The 21,295-nt window shown below is 47.0% G+C and overlaps 1 protein-coding gene across 1 annotated transcript in view; it reads left to right on the top strand.

Annotated features, from left to right (window-relative positions):
• CERS3 (ceramide synthase 3) overlaps positions 1-20,917 on the top strand; it is a 41,296-nt gene extending 20,379 nt beyond the window's left edge. Inside the window, exons 8-10 of the mRNA XM_044445043.1 lie at positions 3,089-3,195; positions 5,190-5,346; positions 20,598-20,917. Coding sequence (XP_044300978.1) covers positions 3,089-3,195; positions 5,190-5,346; positions 20,598-20,726 — 393 coding nt within the window. The 3' untranslated portion in view covers positions 20,727-20,917. The remainder of the gene's footprint in view (positions 1-3,088; positions 3,196-5,189; positions 5,347-20,597) is intronic.
• The last annotated feature ends 378 nt before the right edge of the window (positions 20,918-21,295 follow it).

Here is a 21,295-nt window from a genome sequence, read left to right as displayed (position 1 = left end):
CCTTGACTGTCATTAAGGACTTCCCACAGGGCCTGGTCAGCCTCCACCGAGCTCACCCCTTGGTCTTTGCTTCCAGCAGACAAACTACATGTGGCAGTGGGGTGGGCTGTGCCATTCTGAGGTGCCAAGGGGAGCACAGGGACAGGGAGTTCCAGGCTCCTTCCAGCAATGTGCACACAGACACAGTGCTACTGCCAATATTGCAAAGGAAATGTTCTAGTGGGGGTAGGAAATCTACCCAGGGAGTGGAGAGAATTGGGCAGGGCCAGGATGCACTTGGGATCACATCTTGGAATTGCATCTTTAATTTTATGTGGGATTTTACAGGCCTAACCTGAACTGAGCACTGTTTGTGCTGTTTCTTATTTTAAATTGGTTTTCACATTTTTTAATTTAGGGAAAAAATGACAGTGCATCATAGGATAGTAGAGTTTCATGGAAGGGGCCATGAAGGCTATCAGGTCCAACCCCCTGCTGTTGCAGGACACCAGCTTACACCATCCCACTCAGATGGCTGTCCAGTTTCTTTTTGAAAGTCTCCAGTGTGGGAGAGCCCACTACCTATCTAGGTAGCTGGTTCCACTGTTGTATTGCTCTGACAGTGAGGAAGCTCTTCCTGATATCCAGCCTGAATCTGGATTGTCACAGCTTGACTTGATCATTCCGTGTCCTGCGCTCTGGCATCAGCAAGAAGAGATCTTGACCTTCCTCTTTGTGACAGCCTTTGAGGTACTTCTAGAGGGATATCATGTCCCCCCTCAGTCTTCTCTTCCCAAGGCTGAGCATGCCCAGTTCTCTCAGCCTCTCCTCATAGGGCAGTGTTTCCAAACCCTGGATCATTTTTGTTGCCCTCCTCTGGACCCTTTATAATTTTTCTGCATCTTTCTTAAAAATTGGTGCCCAGAACTGCACACAGGATTCCGCATGAGGTCTGACTATAGAGGAACTACTGCTTCTCATGATGTGGAAGTAATACTTCTGCTAATGCATCCCAAAATAGCACTTGCCCTTTCAGCAGCTGCAACACATTGTTGGCTCATGTTTAGCCTATTGTCCACAATTACTCCAAGGTACTTTTCTTTTTCACTTCTGTTCAGCCACATTTCCCCATCTTGTATTGATGCATTTGGTTTCTTTTTCTTCGGTGGAGGCCTTGGCACTTGTCCTTATTGAATCTCATTCTGTTGCTTCCAGTCCAGTGTTCAAGTTTATCAAGATTGCTCTGGATCTTCATTCTGTCTTCTAGGGTGTTTGCTATTCCACCCATTTTGTATCATCTGCAAATCTGATTATTGTTCCTTGTACTTCCTCATCCAAATCATTAATAAAGATGTTGAAGAGCACTGGGCCCAGGACTGAACCCTGCAGCACCCCACTAGTTACCTCCATCCAATTTGAGTGCATTGATGAGCACTCTTTGTGTCCAATTCTGGATTCACCTAATAGTTTTTCCATCTAGTCCTGTTTTTGCTAATTTTCTTATCAGAATGTCATGTGGCACTATGTTGAAAGCTTTGCTAAATTCTAGGCAGATTATGTCCATGGTGTTCCCTCTGTCCATTTGGGAGGTTATCCAGGTAGGTATTCCATCCCGGTATTCCTTGACCATTTGTCTGTCAATCTTGCCATCTTTCATTTTCGGCTTCCTCTTGGTTGTAGATTTCCTTGTAGGAGAAGACTGAGGCAAAGTAGGAAGTGAGTGCCTCTGCCTTTTCCTTGTTGTCTGTTTTCACTCTGCCGTCCACTTTAAGTAGCTGGACATCTTTCTCTTTCCCATTTCTTTTGTTCTGGATGTATCTGAAGAAGACTTTCTTGTTCTTAGCATCCCTTGCTATTCTCAGTTCATTTCCTGCTTTAGCCTTCCTGATGCTGTCCCTGCAATCCCTTGCTGTTTGTTTATATTCTTCCTTCATGGCCTGGCCCTGCTTCCATTTCCTTTACATTTTCCCTTCCCTCAGGCTTCTTTTCTGCTGCTTCAGCTTGCTGAAGTTTTTATTGCATTGTTGGTCTTAAGAAATGTAAGCTAACCAGAAGACTTTGACTACTGGGGAGTGTTGGGGAAATCCAAGTAAATCTTTATAGAGAAAGGTTGCTTTTATGTGCCCTTGTGATATAAAAACAAACTTGCAGTGTCCCTGATCTTCTTGCCCAGCAAGAACCAAAATTCCAAGCCAAGCTCATTTTTTGTTGCCTGAAGCATTATTAGTCATCTCTTCCTTTGAGAGACTGAGACTCTCCACTGGCGGCTGCTACAGTTACTTGCAAAGTTAATCCTCTGCAGAATGAAATTTCCCAAAGAAAGCTAATTGTGACCATTCTTCTGCTAGCAGTGGCAAAGCTGGTAAAGCTGCTCTGATCGTTTTTCTTGTCATATTGTAATCAGAGTTTACATCTTTCTTCAACTGTGATGCCCAGAACTGGATGCCAGATGAGGCCTAAGCAGGGCTGAGCAAAGGGGAACAAGGACTTCATGGGATTTGGAAGTGATCCTTCTGTTAATGCAGCCTAAAATAGAATTTGCCCTTTTTGCAGCCACATCACATTGTTGACTCATAATCAGCTTGTGATCTGCAACAATTCCAAGATCCTTCTCACTTGCATTACTGCTGAGCCAAGTTTTCCCTATCTTGTAATGATTATATTTGCTGTTGTTGTTGTTTTGTTGTAGTAGTTATAGCTATAGCAATTATTTGGGGTGAGGGGTAATCCTGGCCTTACTGGTAGCACAGTAGCATGGGAAGTGTCCCTGGGAGAGTCGGTCTGATGCTCTGTGCTACTGTAAGAGTAAAGGACGTTCAAGTCTGGGTAAGGGCTGGGGTGGGGAGGTGGAGCAGAGGGAGGTTCTTGGGTGCCAAGTTCAGGAGTCTTGCAAGTGTTAAAGTGAACCTTAGAAGGTGAGTTACCGCCTTGGTCCATCTAGTCTGGTACTGCAGAAAGCAACAGCCATGGCTCTCCGGGGTTTCCAGCAGGTGCATTTCCAGCCTGTGTGGAGATGCTGGTATGAAACGGGGACATCTGTGTGCAAGCAGGATGCTCTGCTGTGGAGCTCTGCTCTATTGCCTTCCCATGCATTTGCTCACTATTGCAGGCCGCGAAGATGTTCAATTATGCTTGCTGGGAAAACACCTGCAGTGCCCTCTTTATCTTGTTCGCAGTTGTCTTCTTCATCACACGACTCATTCTCTTCCCCTTTTGGTGAGTAGCATCATTTTACTGATGGCCTGGATGAGATGGGATTTGTTCTCTCCCTCCTACCCTAAAATGGTCCTCAAGGTAGCTTCTAGGCACAGTCAAAAGAGATGAAACAAGGCATCACAGCACACTAAAAGCATGGCAAACAACAGGCCCACTTAGAGATGGAAAGCCTTTGTGGATAAAGTGGGCTGTGCTGGCTAGTGGAAGGTTAGTGCATAGGGAGCCATCCTGACTTCCCTTGAGAGGGAGTTTCTACCCTGGGATAGCCACAGAAAATCCCCTCTCTCAAAAGAAGGGCCTCACCAGAAGAACAGGCTATGCAGTGTGATTTGATTCATTCTGAGCCTCCTGAAGCAGATTATATGATGATGGTGGCAGTGATGAGGATGAGTATGATATTTGGTTCAGGTGAGGAACACCTCTCCCAGCTTGGACCTACCCTGTGATTAACATCCAAACTCTTCCTTCAAGTACCTCCTTCATGGGAAATTTGGAAGGTGATCACAAGGAAGAGGGCCTTCTCAGTAGTGGTCCCACAATCATGAAATGTTTTCTCACCTGACATCTATTTGACACTAACCGGGTCATCTTTTCAGTGCCAGGTTAAGACTGTCTTCCACTTCCAGGCATTGGATAGCATATGACTGGGCATTTGTGTTGAATGCTTCTATCAGATTCTGCATCATACTGCAAACATTTTAGCTGTTTAAACTGCTTAAAATTCTCTTATGTTGGAGGTTTTATATTATGATACAAACTTTTTCCAATCAATTTTAGTTCAGGAGGGGACCTGCGTTACTTCACTCAGTTTAGGGTTCAGCATCAAATTAGTGATTCCAGATGTAGGAACAGGAGGCCACCCTGGAAGAGGCCTTAAAACATGTGGACTGGCCCTTCCACTTGCGTGCAAGTGCTGAACTGGCATTCCCAAATCTCCACGGGCATTAAGTGCTCTGGGCCTGCCACAGGGTTTGACCTCATGACACCTGGCTCCACAGCTTGTATATCTATGATATCTATGTTGAATATCACTGTGGTTAGCATGAAGTGCTGCAGGACTCGGAGGCCCCAGGACAAGTTGTGACACCCTTCTTGGGGACTGGCCCTGTAGGCAGGAGTGGTTCCGGTGAAGTACCACGTCCTGATACCGTCTCACGAAGCCAGTGGCAGGTGGTCTCCAAAGCCTCTGAGAGATCAACTAAGAATAGCAATCCTTGTGTCACTCATTTGATACAAAACATCCAGTATGGCAACCAAGTCTGATTTAGTCTCCCAAACAGGCCTAGATGATTGGTTTCATTCCCAACCCCACATAGCTATCATTTTCCAATGAAACCTTCAAATTTCCAATGGCCTTTTCTAAAACCAGCTTGTTTATCACAAATCTGCCATCCAAGGGAGGGCTTATCACCTCCTTCAGACCCTTCCCAGCACAGGGCCTTCAACGCACCTTTGTCACCTGCACCTTGTTCACCCGAAGGGTTAACTGACATGCCACACAATGTGGGCCGATGAGTTTCTTGGTGGGCTTCCTCCATGGTTCTAATTCTGTCCCATCATTCTCTGCCTGGCATGTTTTCAGACATATTTCTGGAATAGTGAGGATGATACATTTTCTGTTTAATAATAGCAAAGAGTCTTGAGGCATCTTAAAGGAATCAGATGAAATGGACTATTGCTGCTGCTACATTGCATTTACAACCTGCCTCTTGTGAGGAACCCAAGGCTGCTTACACAGCTCCATTTAGTTCTCACAAAAACACCCATGTGAGGTAGGCTAGGCTGAGACTCTGTGACTTTTGCCTTTTTACTTTTTGATGCGGTTTCAGTCTTTTGCTTTGCATCTTGCAGTTGTGATGTGTCATATGCTGTCTCGAGTCCTTTAAAAGTGGCATCAAAGTACAGCATAAACACAGGAACAAATAAAGGCATACATTAATTAGAAATTAAGGAGGGGGTTTTCTCACTTTGTCACAACACATTGTGTATTGTAGGATCCTAAGGGCCACGCTATATTATTCTATCTACTATTCCGCTGTGCCAGTCATAGCATATTTCCAGATGAACGGGCAGCTCTTGGTCCTGCAAGCTCTGCATCTCTACTGGGCCTACTTAATTTTCAACCTTCTGAAGAAATTCATTTTCATAAAGGTAAGGAAGACCAAGCTTCAAATAGAGCATCTGGGATGATTTTGATAAAAGCCTCTGTTATTATGCAGTTGAGCACACAGATCTTCTATGGAGCTGCAAAAGCCAGTGGTGCAGGTCCCTGCCCAAAGGAGCTTATTGTAAATGTTTGTCACCAAAAGAGGATGGGATGGAAAAGGGAGGAAGGTATAATGTGGTATGAATTGCAGAGGGCTGTGTTGGTCTTTAAGGAGCCATGGAAATGGCCACAAAATAGTGGGTGAGCTTCTGAGTTGAGCAGTGCTCTGAAATTATCACATTTCTGGACCACACGCACTACAGGGGCAGTTCTGTCAGTGAGATCCAAGCCAGCCAATCTGCTTCTGCAAATGCAGCGCTTTGCTTTCCCTGATAGGAAAAGCAATTGCTCCTTTGTGTGGGGAAAAAATACAAGATGAAATCTAAAATCTAGTGAGTCCAACTACATTCTTTATATGCATTGTGCCATGCTAGGTTTTGTTTCTTGGTCACCCCCTCAGCTCTCTAAACTATATCCAGGTATAGGTAAAGGTAGATAGACGACTATTTCACATGGTATTCTGCAAATGGACCATCTGGTTGGTATATATCTGCATAGTGGCTGCAACAATTTGTTTCCAACCCATTGCTGGCTTGCAAAACCTTTAGGGCTCATCCATCAGCTTACTCTGAGCCAATTAACTAGGACTCATTTTGAACCAGATAATTAGCTCAGTGCCATTTCAACACTTTAAGCCAGCTATTGGCCAAGAGGTCTTTTCTTCTACCATAATATTCCTAAGAATGATTAAAGAATCTCACCCATCATGTTAAGATGCCACTAACATGTTGGTTGTCAACCATTCTATAGCAGATTCATCTTTGCAGGTGTTCAAGGTTCCTATACCAGCCTGTGCTGGAATAGACAATGATACGGTAAGGCTCACCCAGGACTCAAAGCTATTCCTCTCTGTCTCTTGTCCCAGTGGTTGAACACCTCTCACTGTCCTCCATAACAGCACATGTATATTTGTCTTGCCCATCGGAACTGGCAGTTCTGCCATCTCAGCCTTGGTTAAGGGGAACTGTGCTACTTGAGAAGCATTGGCACGTGGTGGAGGGGCAAAGGTGGCTGGGATGGTGCTTGGCTGTTGGCCTTTGGTGCTCCTTTCTCCTCTGCTGATTTGGGACAAGACCTGCACTGGGGTCAAAGAGGCTCCTTACATCACTTCTGCCAGCCAGGCACCCTTTCAGGAGCCAGGTTTGTCTGGCTCAGTTCCTCCTTTAAAACATGCCGTGGTCTTGTGAGGCTGAACACCACGGCTCAGCTTGGATCTTACCAAGCCAGATCTCTGCATCTGGACCAGACCATTCTCTCTTCAAACGTAGCAAGTGATGGCTTTATGTAATAGCAGAGAAAGTCAGGAATGGTTCCATTTCCAGTTATTTATTTATTTGATTTATATCCCACCTTTCATTTTTAAAGAACTCAAAAGCAGCTTATATCATTCTCCTCCTGCAGCTCTCAGTCTTATCCCTGCAACAGCCACCCTGTGGGGTAGACTGGACTGGGAGGCTTGAGGTTCCATGACACCAACTTGGGGACAGTGGGTGATGGTCAAAACCGCCTTTCCCAAGAGCTGTTGGGTTTGGGTACTTTATAAAAATCTTACAGGATGTGTTCATGCAGCACCCACAGAGTTGCTTCAGCATGCATTCTGATGTCACGAGTTACACTGGGCTACTCACCTCTTCCAAATGCATCATTCATTTCCATATCACAGAATCATGGAATACTAGAGTGGGAAGGGGCCAGGAGGGTCATGGGGTCCATGTGTGCTTCCAACCACTCTAGCGCTTCTCTGTTCTGGGTCTGAAAAGATGCATCCTTTCCAGCCCCATTTATTTATTTATTTTATTGTATTTTTATGCTACCATAGCCCAGGGACTCTCAGGGCAGCTCACAAAAAAACAGAAATGTAACTATAGTAAATAAAACAATAACATCTAAAACCACATAAAATCAACTAACATATGGTGTGAAACAGGTGGACAACAAAAACAACAATAAAATCAGCAGCAAAAAGCAAATAAAACCATAGTTCTAAAAGCAGGTACTACATTAAAAAAGTCTTTGCTTGGTGGTGAAAACAGAATAAGGAGAGTACCATTCATACCTCTTTAGGAAGAGAGTCCCAAAGATGAGGTGTGATAACAGAGAAGACCCTTTTTCTTGCCAATTCCCCCCTCACTTTATTTGGCGGGGGGTGGGGTTCATGAGGCAGGGCTCGTTGAAGATCCAAGTGATCTGGTAGGGATCTAAAGACACAGGTCCCAAGTCATTTAGGGTTTTGTACGCAGGCAGTCCCAGCAGTTGGGGGAGGGCTGGCATGATGTCCCCTCTAGGACTGGTCCTTGTTAATAACTGCATTACTCTGTTTTGGATTAAAGTGCCCAGACCATCTCCAAAGGCAGCCCCACGTAGAGCGCGTTGCAGTAATCCAGGCAAGTGGTTACCAATGCATAGATAATGGTGGCTCCGCTTTGCTCATCCAAGTAGAAACACAGTTGAAAACCAGCCTGAGCTGAGAGAAGGTGTTCTTGGCCACTGAGGCCACCTGCAAAACAAGTGACAGCTTGGGGTCCAGGAGCACCCCCAAGTTATGAACTCTATCCTTTAGGAGGAGCAGAACCCCATCCAGGATAGGTTGGGCAGATGGACTGCCCACCCACAGTACCTCGTCTTGTCTGCACTGGGTTTCAGCTTATTGGCCGTCATCCAGTCAAGGCCGTCATTCTAGCCAAGGCACCGGTCCAGAACAGACACAGCCTCACTGGATCAGACGAAAATGAGAGGTAGAGCTGGGTGTCATCAGCCTACTGGTGACACTTCAGCCCAAACCTCTGGATGACCTCTCCCAGTGGTTTCATGTAAATGTTAAATAGCATGAGGCAGGACTCCATGACACTGGCGCCATGGCACAGAGTGGCAGTTCCCCAGCTCCAGCCACTGGAAATGGTCAGCCAGGTAGGAGTGGAGCCACCACAATGTGGTGCCACCAACTCCCAACCTGGACAACTACTCTAGAAGGATACCATGGTTGATGGTATCAAAAGCCACCTGGAGGTCCAGGAGTATCAACAGGGTCTTGCTCCCCGTGTCTCTCTCCCAGCAAAGGTCACCCCACAGGGTGACTGAGGGAGTTCCCATTCCACTATGGACCACCAAGCCCAGCTTGAGGATCCATCCACCTGGCATCCTACTTCCAGCAGTGGCCAGCCATAGTCCCCCAGGAGGCCCACAAAGAAGCTTGCAGCCCAGTGGGTTACCTGTGTGGCACCCAACAGCTCCCCTGTTCCCCCTGGTTTTAATTTTACTTCCTAGCTTCTTCTCAAACTCTTTCTTTAATGGTGAAGCTGGCACGCTGCAAAGCCAAGTGCTTCCTTTCAGCACCTTCTGTGCTTGGATCCAAAACAGCAGCCATATGTTTTGGACCTCAGACGCCCCCACCCCTGCCTTGTGTTTACAGAAATTTCTTTCTTTTCTGGACTTACCAGTTTGCTTTCTGGAAATGAGTGGTTTTTGTCTGGTGTGCCTCTCCCACAGCAGCCTTTTCAAGAAAGGGCCAGCCTTGCGTGAGCACGCGCCACCCCTGCAAGATGCCCAGAGTGCTCACTGGCCCAAAGGCCGGGACCCCACTGGCCTCTGCAGATTTGGCCAGCTCCCTGCAAAGGCCACCTAGGCCTCTGTCCTAGGTCATCACTTCTTGTAGCAATGGATTCCATTCGTTTAACTGGACTTATAATTCGCACCCCCTAATTTGTTTCTTTGCCTCTCTCTGGAGCTTTTGCCTACACCTTTTCTTTCTCTCCTACCACAAACTCTACTACTGGGGCCAATTTATGCGATTAGTGCCTACATATCTGAAGGCTTCCATATGAAAGTCCTCTCCTTTTACGTCCATATAACAAAGCAGGGAGAAGCTAGGCCAGAGGACCCTAAACACTTTGAGCCAAGGGGCACATTCCAAATTTTGGGAGAGTGGTGTGGGCACTCTCACAACATGGCTGTGCTAGGTGCAGGGAGGAGCTTCCATGTTCACAAAATGGTGGTTGTTTCCCAGAAGGCCAATTGATGAATCTTAAAAAGAAACTCACCAAAGTCTGCAAATCAAAGCCAAGCTACTGGGGGGAGTTTAATTTCCAGATGCCGAATCCCATTGTCATTCCTACAAAGCACAACAAAATACCCCTTTCACAGAAAACAAACTGGTAATGTTCAGAGAAAACTAAACACACATGGGGAAGATACTCAGCCTTGCCCAGAAATAGAAACTGAGGCAAAGTGTGTGTGTTCACAGACCTGCAACAAAAACCTGGGAAAATGCAGCACTTCACTTTGCAACACGCCTGCTTCCCATTTTAAAACTGTTTAAAACAATCTTTCAAAGTTAAATGTTAAAAAATTAGGGAGAGTAGAGAGCCCAGAGTGTTTCAAAGGACATGTTTATGGGTACAATGGTGCCTGTAAGTACCATGTTGGGGACGCCAGAGCTATGTTGGACCCTAGCCCTGGCGTGCTAGCTTTCTACATGCCAGAAACATCTGCAATGTCTCTGCCTATAGCTCGAAAAAGTACAGATGGGGATAACCCTTACTATTTGTTTCCTGCGATGGTAAAAATGGGCCCAAATGGCACTTGGTATTCAAATTGACACCAGCTCACCATTTCCATGCATTTCCCCTCAAATGTACCGGGTTCATAGTCTGATAAAAATCCCAAACAAAGAAGAATAAAATGGTTAAAAATCAAAAGAGAGAATTAAAAGATTTAAAATCAGATTATACCAATAAAAGCATGACTGGTCAGCCAAGGAAAGGCTTGCTTGAATAAACTGGATTCAGCAGGCACTGAAAGCAAGACAAAGAGGGTGCCTACCGGACAGCAACAAGCAGGCGGTGCCACAGAAAAGGGGCCAGTACAAGGAAGGCTCTGCCCTGGCTGGACTCCAAATGGATCAAAGATCCAAGCAGAACCGCCAGGCATGCCTCCTCAGATTGCCTCAGCGACTGGGCAGGCTGGTGAAGCATTGTGACGTTCCCCAGCTCTGTTTGTTCCAGCATATGAACTCAGGCAGTGCTACTCACTGAAATCAATTTGTAAGTTGTCTTGGCATCTTCCTAAACTGTCTACAGCTTCTCTGGCAAATGCCTGAAGTGTTAACATTCCCTTGCCACCCCTTTGGAGCGGCTTTGCTGATTTAGCGCACGATGCTGTTTCCTCTTGACCAGCCAAGGTTTCCAAGTTGGATGTTTCTCTATGGAGCAGAGCTGTCTGCCTTTTCCTTGACTTTTTTTTCAGACAGAAACCTTGGCCGCGGTACAATGTCCCAGCCCTGGAATGTGTTTCGTGGATAGCTGACTGGCCATGCTTAAGGCCAAGGCTGGAATCGGATGCAGCATTTAGTACCATAAAGTGTTCTTATGGCAGGGGCCAAAATCTTAGAGGAAGAAGTTTGGCGCTCTCCACCCAGTGAATGAACTCACTGGTGCGGAATAAAAAAAAAAATGAAATGCCAGGCTTTCCTGTTGGCCACAAACTTGTAAATGGAGGCAGTTGAACAGGATATTGGGTAAAGGAGAATATCCCAAAATGTGGCTTGAAAGGAGACAGAATGACAGTTTCCTCACACTCCCTTTGCACAGTCAGGTACCGCATCCCAAAAAGTTTGACGGATGCGTTCGTTCTGAAATTGCCATTGAGCAGCTGACGCCCCATGCATGGCTCTGGCTGATCATTCTGGCAACACTGCCTGCCATGAGCTCAGCTCCTGTTCTCACACTTCTCATTTACTTGGCATCGCCATTTATCCTGCCTGAATGCCAACAGAAGATGTGTGGACTTCTACAGGTTTCTCTGAGGGCCGCTGGCACAGTCCTATGTCGAGACAGAACTCCCGTGTCTGCATGGGAGGATATTGTAGGATATTTTTTGTTCCTGTCTAAGCTTTCATAGGATGGTAGTAATGTGTGGGAACAGTGGCAAGCGATGCAGTAGTATCTGGACCCATTTCAGTCTGGCTTCAGACCCGGGTACGGTACTGAATCAGCCTTGGTTGCCCTGTATGATGACCTGTGCGGGGAGAGAGACAGGGGGAGTGCGTCCCTGTTGGTCCTCCTGGAACTCTCAGCGGGTTTTGATACCATCGACCATGGTATCCTTCTGGATAGGCTGGCGGGACTGGGAGTAGGAGGCACTGCTTTGCAGTGGTTCCGCTCCTATCTCAATGGCCAATTCCAGAAGGTGGTGCTGGGGGACTTTGGCTCTGTGCCATGGCAGCTTTGCCATGGAGTACCGCAGGGGTCCATTTTGTCCCCCTTGCTATTTAATATCTACATGAAACCGCTGGGAGAGGTCATCAGGAGGTTTAGGCTGTGGAGTCATCAGTATGCTGATGACACCCAGCTCTACCTCTCTCTTTTAACTAACCCAGCTGAGGCAGTGGCTGTACTGAACCGGTGCCTGGCCGAGGTAATGGACTGGATGAGGGCCAATAAACTGAAACTCAATCCAGATAAGACAGAGGTTCTGCTGATGGGTGATTCGAACTCCTGGGTAGGTGTCTTGGGCCTTGCCCTGGACGAGGTTGCGCTCCCTCTAAAGGACAGGGTCCACAGCTTGGGAGTGCTCCTCTACCCGGAGCTGTCCTTGGAAGCTCAAGTGACAGAGGTGGTGAGGAGCACTTTCCTTCAGCTTTAGCTAATCCATCAACTGCATCCCTACCTGGAGAAAGATTGCCTAGCAACAGTAACACACGCATTGGTTACTTCCCGGATGGATTTCTGTAACATGCTTTACGTGGGGCTGCCCCTGAAGACAGTCTGGATACTTCAGATGGTGTAAAACAGAGCTGCCAGGATGCTGTCGGGGACTGGGCATTATTCTCATATAACCCCAGTCCTCTATCAGCTCCACTGGCTTCCCATCGAAGTCTGGGCTCAATTCAAGGTGCTGGTTATTACCTATAAAGCCCTAAACGGCTTGGGACCAGGATATCTAAAGGAACACCTTCTTCCCTATTTGCCCTCCCGCCCCCTGAGATCAGAAGCAGAAGCCCTCCTCTGGGAACCCTCTGCGAAAGATATTATGAGACAGAGTACCTGGAGGAGGGCCTTCTCTGCGGTGACGCCCCGTCTATGGAATGCGCTCCCCAGAGAGGTCTGCCTGGCACCGTCATCATATGTTTTTCAATGCCAGGTTAAGACCTTTTTATTTAATCAATATTTTAATAAGTTTTAATATTGAATTTTATCATCATATTTTAATTGCAGCCAGACTGGGTCATTAATTTATTTATGCTATGGTAGATATTTGTATTTTATTTGTGTAAGCCATCCTGAGGCTCTTGCAAAGGACGGCATATAAATATCCTAAATAAATAAATAGTATAGAAGGTGGGATCCCCTTGCAGCTGCAAGGAATCACAGAGGAATGTATTTATTATAGACACAGCTCACCTCTTTTCCTATCAAGGAGCTCAAGGTGACTTTACAGAATCCTCCTCCTCCCTATCTTATCTGCGCAACACCCCTGTGAGGAAGGTTGGGCTGAGAGTCTGTGACTGGCCCAAAGTCATCCCATGAGCTCCAGGGCTGAGTGCAGACTGGAACCCAAATTGCCTGAGTCCCAGTCCCATGCTGTTAACCACTACCTCACACAAGCTCATGTTCCATGCAGAGGGCATCCCTTGTCATTTCAGAAAAGCCATACTGATCAGAAAACTGTTGATCTGGAAATCCACCTTGATCCAAGCTTCAAATTCGGGTGTTTGATGTGTGTGTGTGACTGGAAAAACAGAGTTGGCAAGGTGGGCCCGGCCGCTTTGCACCTGGTGGAGATGTGGACTGCTAAAACTGGTTGGTTGTAAGCAGCAGTTCTGGGCTCGCCTTGACAGTGCCTGTCCCAGTGAGCGCCTGCATTTGCCACCCTGCTTTGCAAGCAAATGGGAAGAGGATGGTTTCCTGTGAGTACAGATGACGTGGGCGAACAGGCAATCAAATCTCTCCCAGATTTGCTCCCACCCTCTGAAGAACATAAAGAACATAAGAAAAGCCCTGCAGGAACAGGCCAAAGGTCCTTCTGTTCCAGCACTCCATACACATGGTGGCCACCAGCTGCCCACAGGATCCCTCCAGCAGGATGGGTGCAAGACCTCCCCTGCCCAAGCTCCTCAGCAACTGGGGAATGCAGGAAGGCCACCTCTGGGGAAGGGGGAGCCCATAGCCAGCAAGGCCAGTAGCCACTGACAGCCTCCTCCCTCATGAGTCTGCCCAATATCTTTGCAAAGCCATCAAGATTGGCAGACATCACTGCCTCCCAAGGCGGCAAGCTCCGTAGATCGACTATATGTTCTGTGAAGAATTGTGTCCTCTTGTCGGTCCAAACCTCCCACCAATCAGCTTCATGGGATGGCCCCAAGTCTGAATGTTTTGAGAGGGATAAAAATGTATTTCTCTCCACTTTCTCTGCATGTTGCATAAATCGAAACACCTCTCCCCTTCCTTGCCTTCTTCTTATGCTGAACAGCCCCAGTTGTAGCCGCTCCTCACAGAAGAGCGGCTCCAGCTGCCAAACATTTCTGTTTCCCTTCTCTGTACTTTCCCCAACTCAATAACATCCTTATTCATGTGATGTGAGCAACCATACCAAGGATTTGTATAAATGGAGTAAGATCTTGCAAACACCCAGACCTACCTCCTCCCATTCAGTGCCCTGCAGATGCTGGGGATGATGAAAGTTGTAGTTCAGCTCATCCGGACAGCACCAGGGTGGGGGAGGCCGACCCGGTTGATTTGCAATGGCAACACCCAATAAAATACACAAGACCCGACAATCTGTTTTTCAGCCAAGCAAGCATTCATAATGTGAACTAAAGTCTCTCACCAAGGAACCCTTTAGCTCAACTCTGAGCTTTGTCTTAGGGTTAACAAAGACATTTCAAAACAGCACCAGAACGCTTATTATATTGTCCTTTGTTTCACTGCCAACAGTGGATTTATAATTGGACTCACTCGGAAAGCAGTGGGATGTCATGACTCATGCGGGACTGCCTGGGCTTTTGACATTCTCCAAATCCACATACCCTTGAGTAGTTAGTGAATTTCAATAAACACAACTAGCAGAATTTATGGGATCAGTGGAGTACAGGATTAATCATAAATGATGTATTTCTTCAGGATAGTTGTGACCAGCCATATCTCCACTGGGCTGAGCTGAGCAGGAATGTAGTTGGTTATTTGTTTGATCTTGGTCATTCGTTTGATCCTGTTGTTTGCAGGATCCTGAAAAAGGGAGGTGAGGCAGAGAGATGAATGTAATTTTTCACTGGGCTGACTCTGGCTGCAAAGAAAAGAGAAAGCACAGTTTGGGTGCAATCCTATGCATGCTTAGACAGCAAAAATTCTTACACGGCTCAGTCTCCATCATGGAGCTCATGGGCATCTCTCCTCAGATAGAAGGTTCCCCATTCTTCCCAACTTTAATTTCATTTCTTGGGTGTTTATTTTTAATGCTGCAAGGCAAAGTGCTGGCCCCTAGCACCATCTTTATTCAGGGTAGGTTTGGATTTGGAGCAGACCCCATCTCTGTCTTGAACTCAGGTTCTTGGCCAAGTTACTCTCCCTTGCTTCTCAGCAGTTTGGGAGATGAGTGCTGGGTACGACTGGCCATAAGCACCATGGCCGCCATTTTGTGAGAATGCCAACAAAATTTCAAATGTGCCCACCAGCCCAAAGGGATTGGGGGCTGCTAAGTTAGTGAAACAACCAAGAGTTTTCCTGGAGCAGGTAAAAAAGCCCATCTTCTCCTCTCATAGTCTGCTCACATTCAAGGGATTCTCCTTTGCATGCCTTGTTGGGACTAAAACTGTATAATCCTATAAAGTTATACTCCTATGCCCATTTCCTTGGGCCCCCAGTCAAGAACTTATCTCTGGCTAAGGTAGAATTGGTACAGCATGCTGGGTTGGACTTAACTGTGCAGAATGTGTTGCACAGTTTGTGCTGCAAGTGTAGTAACTTTCTAAAGTGATGTGATGTGCTAGACAAAGCAGCCCTCCCAGAACTTTGCATTTACTTATTTCGAATGGCTTGAGAGTTCTTTTAAGGGCGCAATTTTTAAGCTGGTTAACACCTCTCACCTGTGTTCGCAGTAAATTCTTTCCCACTGGAAAAAGTCAACAGTTGCTAAAGGTCTCTTTTACTTAAGAGACCTGTTTCCTAACTATTTGTGTCCTCTTTCTTGAGGAAGTTCTTACTGATTTAGTACAGAGAAGAGTTCTATGGTTAGCTGTGGCAAAAAGACAAGCATACTGGAATTTCTATTGGGAAACTGATGGTTGAAAGTAAGATCAGTGAAACCAACCGACTGGCGGATGGAAGGGCCAAACAGAGGTAAAGCAAATCCTGCAAAGTTCTCCCTTCATGATTAAACGAATCCCTTCTAAACTTCCCAGGAAACAGTGCACACCTTGGCCAAGACTGAAAGGGTGAGTTGCCCAGAAGAACGCAGCACTCTTATTGCCTCTAACTTCACCCCCCCCGCCCCGCCCCGCCCCACCCCACCCCGGGGTCCCATGCAGGACCCCTCCAAGCTACGCAGATGCAAGAGAGCAAGGGTGAGTTTGGCCTCTTTCAACTGATTATTCCTCTGTGAATGCAGTTAATGGGGCTGAAGGGAGACTTGCCGAAGAGAAGACTGATAAGCTTTCTTTAGACTGGGAGAATTCTTTCTGCCACCCTCTCCCTCTCTGTCACTGACCCTGTGGGCTTCCACCAAGTGCCAAGCACCTATGATGCTTTGTTGCACCCTCTCTTCCCTGGTGGTCTGCAGGGAGACACTGTGGGGGGCAATGGGGCTCGTCTCTGGGACGGTTGCTCATGCCCTGAAAGGCGGCAGGGAGCGTGGGAAGCTGCACGGGCATCCATCTCCTGGACAGCAGGAGGCCCGATCATCCACAGCTGCCCTGCTCTGGGGCAGCTCTTGGAGCAGCAGCGGGGTCCAGCTGGCTGGTTGTCTCTGTGCGGCTGCCCCAGGAACAGAACTGCCTCCACTTGATCGCGAGAGGCTGTTCCGGCCTGCTGATTCCCCTGCTCCTGCCCAGGGGCCTCTGAGGGGGACATGCCACAAGCAGGGCAGTGCTGCCCCACTCGGGACAGCCCTGCCCAGTCAGTCAGCAGAGCCGCTGCTCCCGAGGAGCTCTCCAGAGGCAGGAGGGCCTGGGGAGGGCCAGGCTGGGGCAGCTGCAGCTATGCAGTCTGACTAGCTGCTCGGCAAGAGCTGCAACAGCAACTCTGGCCAAATGGCTCGATGGCCAAAACCATGATGGGGCACGCTGTCCCAGTCTGGATGGCCCAGCAAGTAATCGGGGTACGGAGAGACCTTAGAACAGATGGTTGTGTCTGATTGTAGCTGACAACCATGGCAAGCCACAACAGTCATTCACCAGTGCTGGGTCCAGGCAACAGGACCAAGTGATCCAGCTTTTAGTAGCTCTTAGCTTGCATTGTCCAAATCCAGAGCCTCTCCCTGCTGCCTCAGGAAGCAAACTGCTGGGGAGGGATGCAGCTCTGTTGCCAAAGAGTGCAGCGGTCCTCTTGCAGAGAGCTTCTGGAACAAGGCCAAGGGGGCCCTAGGGCAGGGGGCTGGGCCCTTTGGGTGAGACCATGGGGTTTATACCTGCAAGCACACTGGAAGCACCTTTGCTGAGGTTGTGTGCATGGGGGAGGGCACAAGAGGCTGCTTTGGGGTCACCTGGGAGAGGAGGAGGCTAAAACATCCACTCCCTGGGACCCTGGGTGGGGGTGTCACTAATTTCATACTTCCTCCCCCCTCCCAGTGGCCCCAACCTGTGGAGTGGCACATGGGGGCTGCCCACCCTCTGTTGGCAGGGCATAGGTTGTGCATCCCTGACCCAGAGGCTTCATTCCTCAATCCCATATTGCAGGATCCACTTTCTAAAACTTGCAGGGGCATGAAAACTGCCGAGAGATGCTTCTTTGGAATGCTCCTCTTTGGTTTCCATCCCACGAACACAAGAGTTTGCCCAGGGTCATTTAAGAAAGCCACATTCGTATTTCATATCCCAGATCATGCACTAAGGGGAGAGGAAGGATGAGTTGTCTCATAAACACGTCCGCAAGTCCTACACGCCATCACAAGCCACTCCAGCATGCGGTGTCCCAAGAAGGAAAGGCGAGCCAAGTTTCCCCCAAGCCCCCTCCCTCCTCTGGGCTTAGCATGCGCATTCTGTTTGGTTCACCACCATGAACTCCCCAGAAACGCCATTGCCTTTGCTGAATGCAAAGTGGAGCTCCACTCGGGAAGTACCATTGGGCGAGTTGAACAAAATGATACATCATCAGTTGTCTGTGCAGGGAAGGTCACTTTTCCTTCCTTCCATCTGATGATCTGCCAAGTTTATCCTGCAGTATTTACACTTTGATTTGTTTGGATACCCTTCTGCACAATCCTCTGCAAAAGACAAAAGAGAGAACCCCAGGAAGTTTATGTTGTATGGCCAAGCTGGTAGAGTTTATGCTTTAATGTTCCTTTCTAACTTCATTTTGTTTGCATAGAAATTGAAAATGCAAATGGGGGATGGGATGAGTGCAAGGTTGTGTGGATCAATGGAGTGCTAATGGTGAGGACAGGAGCCTGGAGACTTGGCTGAATGGAAATCCGCGCTGGTTTTGTGGAGCAGGACGAATGTAGATGGCAAAATAAGATGCTGCCCCAAAGACTGAAGTTCTACATGCACTTGCGTGTGCATAAGCACAAGGGAACTTACTTCTTGGTAGAGAAGCCATGCAGAGGATTCTGTATTTATACGATTTATAAGTCACCTGATTAGCCATAGGCTCTCTGGGTGGCTTTCAAACAGAGTAAAATCAATGATATGATCTAACAATGGCATCAATAAAATTAACAGTAATAAAAACAAGTAATAAAATTTAAATATATACAATAAATAACTAAATGATAAATTAATGAACTTAGAGGGAATATAAACCAATTATTCAATAATACAACATAGTTCACAACCAAAAAAATCTCCATAAAGTTACAGTTACACAGTTGCACCAACTAAATTGACCATCAAGCCCAAGAGATTCACCCTTTGAAACAAGCATGGAGACAAATTAAGCAGTTTCTCTCTGATATTGGGTGAGATAGATAAATACTGAAATGTCACAAATATTTTCTCTTGTAAGAGCTTGGTGGATGCATTTGTCTTCAGAGCAATGAAAGATATTCACAGCCATTTTTCATACATGGAGAGGTATCTTTCCTCTAAATCATATTCCGAGCTTTAAGGAACTGGATATTTCTTTCTGTATTTTATTTCTCAATTTTATAGACTGCTTTCCACAGACTTAGAGTGGTGAACTTCAAATACAATGGCATGCAACAGTGATGTGCTTCACAAGAAAAATGGCACAATACAATCAGCCATAAAACTTCACACTTTGCTATTTGCTAGAAACCATAGTGGGCAGGACCACCCTTTAGGGAAAGCATCTGTGAAGAGGTGCATTTTCAGAAGACACCTGAGTGTCAGAACCACAGGGCCTGTCAAATGATGGGTGGCAAAACATTCCAGGGGCCAGGTGCTGCCATGCTGAACGCTCAGCTAAAGTGCTCAGGAGCATGTGACATCCTTAGATCCTCGGCCGGCACAGAAGGGATGAGGTGCTTCTCATGGGGACCAGGCAACCAAAATTGCTGAGGGCTTTCTAGGTCAGCAAACACACACCATGGCCTGTAGCTTGTTGGCAGCCAGTGCAGGCCTTTGAGCATGGGCTTAAGCTGCTTTTGGAATGGAGCACCAGTTCACAGCCTCTCTGCAGTATGCGGCCCCAGCTGCAGCTTTGGACCAAGCCCATGGGTGACTGCAAAAATCCGGCCTTAAGGTCAGCTATGCCTGTATCACTGTGGCTAAGCTATCATGGTTTGGGAACAGCTGCAGCAGGCATCTGAGCCGAAACTGGGGAAAGGTTCCTCCAGGCACCAATGCCACGAATGCTGAAAATGAACCTAGGAGCACCCCTGAGTGAGAGCAAGCCCATCCAGGACTGGCAAGGGATCTACTCCCCCAGTGGTGCAACTGATCACTGAGGACATCGGCTTGCGCGTGTACTAAGTTTAGGGACCACAGACTTCATGCAACCCAGTTCTGCAGAAATCTCTTCTTGCTACAACTTCTGCGGAAAGCAAAATACTTGAACTGTTGACCATCTTGTTGCAACTTTAGAACTGCAAGGCCTTTGCTTTCCCACATAGGGCATTGTTTGGGTTCTTTTCTTACCACATGGATTATTTTACTAAAGGGATAATCTAGTGGACTATGTCCTCTAGTCAATAGATTAGAGTCCAATAGATCATCCGGCTTAATAGAATCATCCAGGTAGTCAAAGAATAGTTTCCCCTTCCTCTCGAACTTCTCTGGTGCATCGTGCCTTCAGCGTGCCCAGTAACATAGCCTTGGATCTCATTTTGCTCATTACATTTCTGCGCTCCCACTAGCTGGAGCTGCCTGTGAAATTTACAGAGCTTAAAAATACACGACGAAAACCATATACACACCGCATATAAACATAAAACACAGAGACACACAAGTATCTAAAACACACACACATGAGAGCCGCTGCGGTGTTGTGGTTGGAGTGCCAGACTGGGGAGACCTGGGTTCAAGTCTCCACTCAGCCACAAAGCTCACTGGGTGACTTTGTGCTAGGCACAGTACCTCAGCCCAGCCTCTCTCACAGGGTTGCCGCTGCAAGGATAACATGGAGCTCTGTAAGCTGTCTTGGGTTCTTCACAAGAGGAAAAAAAACCAGGATATAAGTGCAATGTAATGATAGCATCATCTAAATAATCCACAAGATCAATCAAGACCTGATTAAAATGTGGATGATATGAATTAATTTGTATATTGAGTAACTAATGTGAGAATTCTAGCATAGGGTAGGGAATTGGCTAGACTTTTTTGCCGGCTCGTTATTGCCTTTGCCTGCATCACAAAGTGCTTGTCTGCCATCCAACTATGGCATTTCTTACAGTTGTCAAGATTCTCCTGTTTCATTTCCCTGGAACCCTCATCCCGTTTCCTTTTCTCTGGTTTGTTTTGCTTTTCTCCCACGTCAGCCAGTAGACGTATGTGTGGGCTTCTGTTAACACTGGCTGATCTCTTTCCTAGAATTTGAAAGACAGCCGAAGTGCTGATGAAGAGGAAGATTCCTGTAGTGACGCCGAAGAGGAATGTGTGAAGAACGGAAGCAAGAATGGCAGTGGCATGAGCAAGCCGCTTCTCAACAGAAACCATTAGCCCGTGGCCAGCAAGACCTCGCTGTGGTTCCCCTTGCTGCACCCACCACCCAGCCTGCAAGAGAGAGCTCAGCTTCAACATCTTACTTGGAGTCCATGATTAATTTTATTGCTGGTCACCAGAGCTGGAAGACAGCCCAGTTTTGAGAAAGAGTGAAAGTAATGTGCTTAACTCAACAAAATGTGTTTAATCACCCACTTTCTAATATGCTGTTTAGGGGCACATGGCAAGCATGACCCTTTCAACTCATTGAATGCTGAAGGATCTCCAGACCATCTTGGAACATCGTCATTTCCAACTGAGGTTATTTAAATTTGGATAAAAGCTTAAAAAGAGTTGCCAAATCTCTACAAATGTTTTAATGTGATTTGAGAAGTAAGGATTTCGTACAAATGCCATCAAGAAGCTGACTGGTTTTATGTGGGAGAGATCTGTGCTACCAGAATGCCTACCATAAATCATCAACCGTTCTTGTTGGGTTTCAGGCTTTTATCATGGGAAACCTACCTGAGATTACCTTAGGGCAGTGCAGATGACCAGAATCTATTGAGGTTCTTCATAGCATTCTC

Source organism: Varanus komodoensis, unplaced genomic scaffold (genome assembly GCF_004798865.1).
Source record: "Varanus komodoensis strain SLA01 unplaced genomic scaffold, ASM479886v1 scaffold46_3, whole genome shotgun sequence".
Taxonomy (NCBI): Eukaryota; Metazoa; Chordata; class Lepidosauria; order Squamata; family Varanidae; genus Varanus; species Varanus komodoensis.
This window is presented reverse-complemented; position numbering and strand designations above follow the sequence as displayed.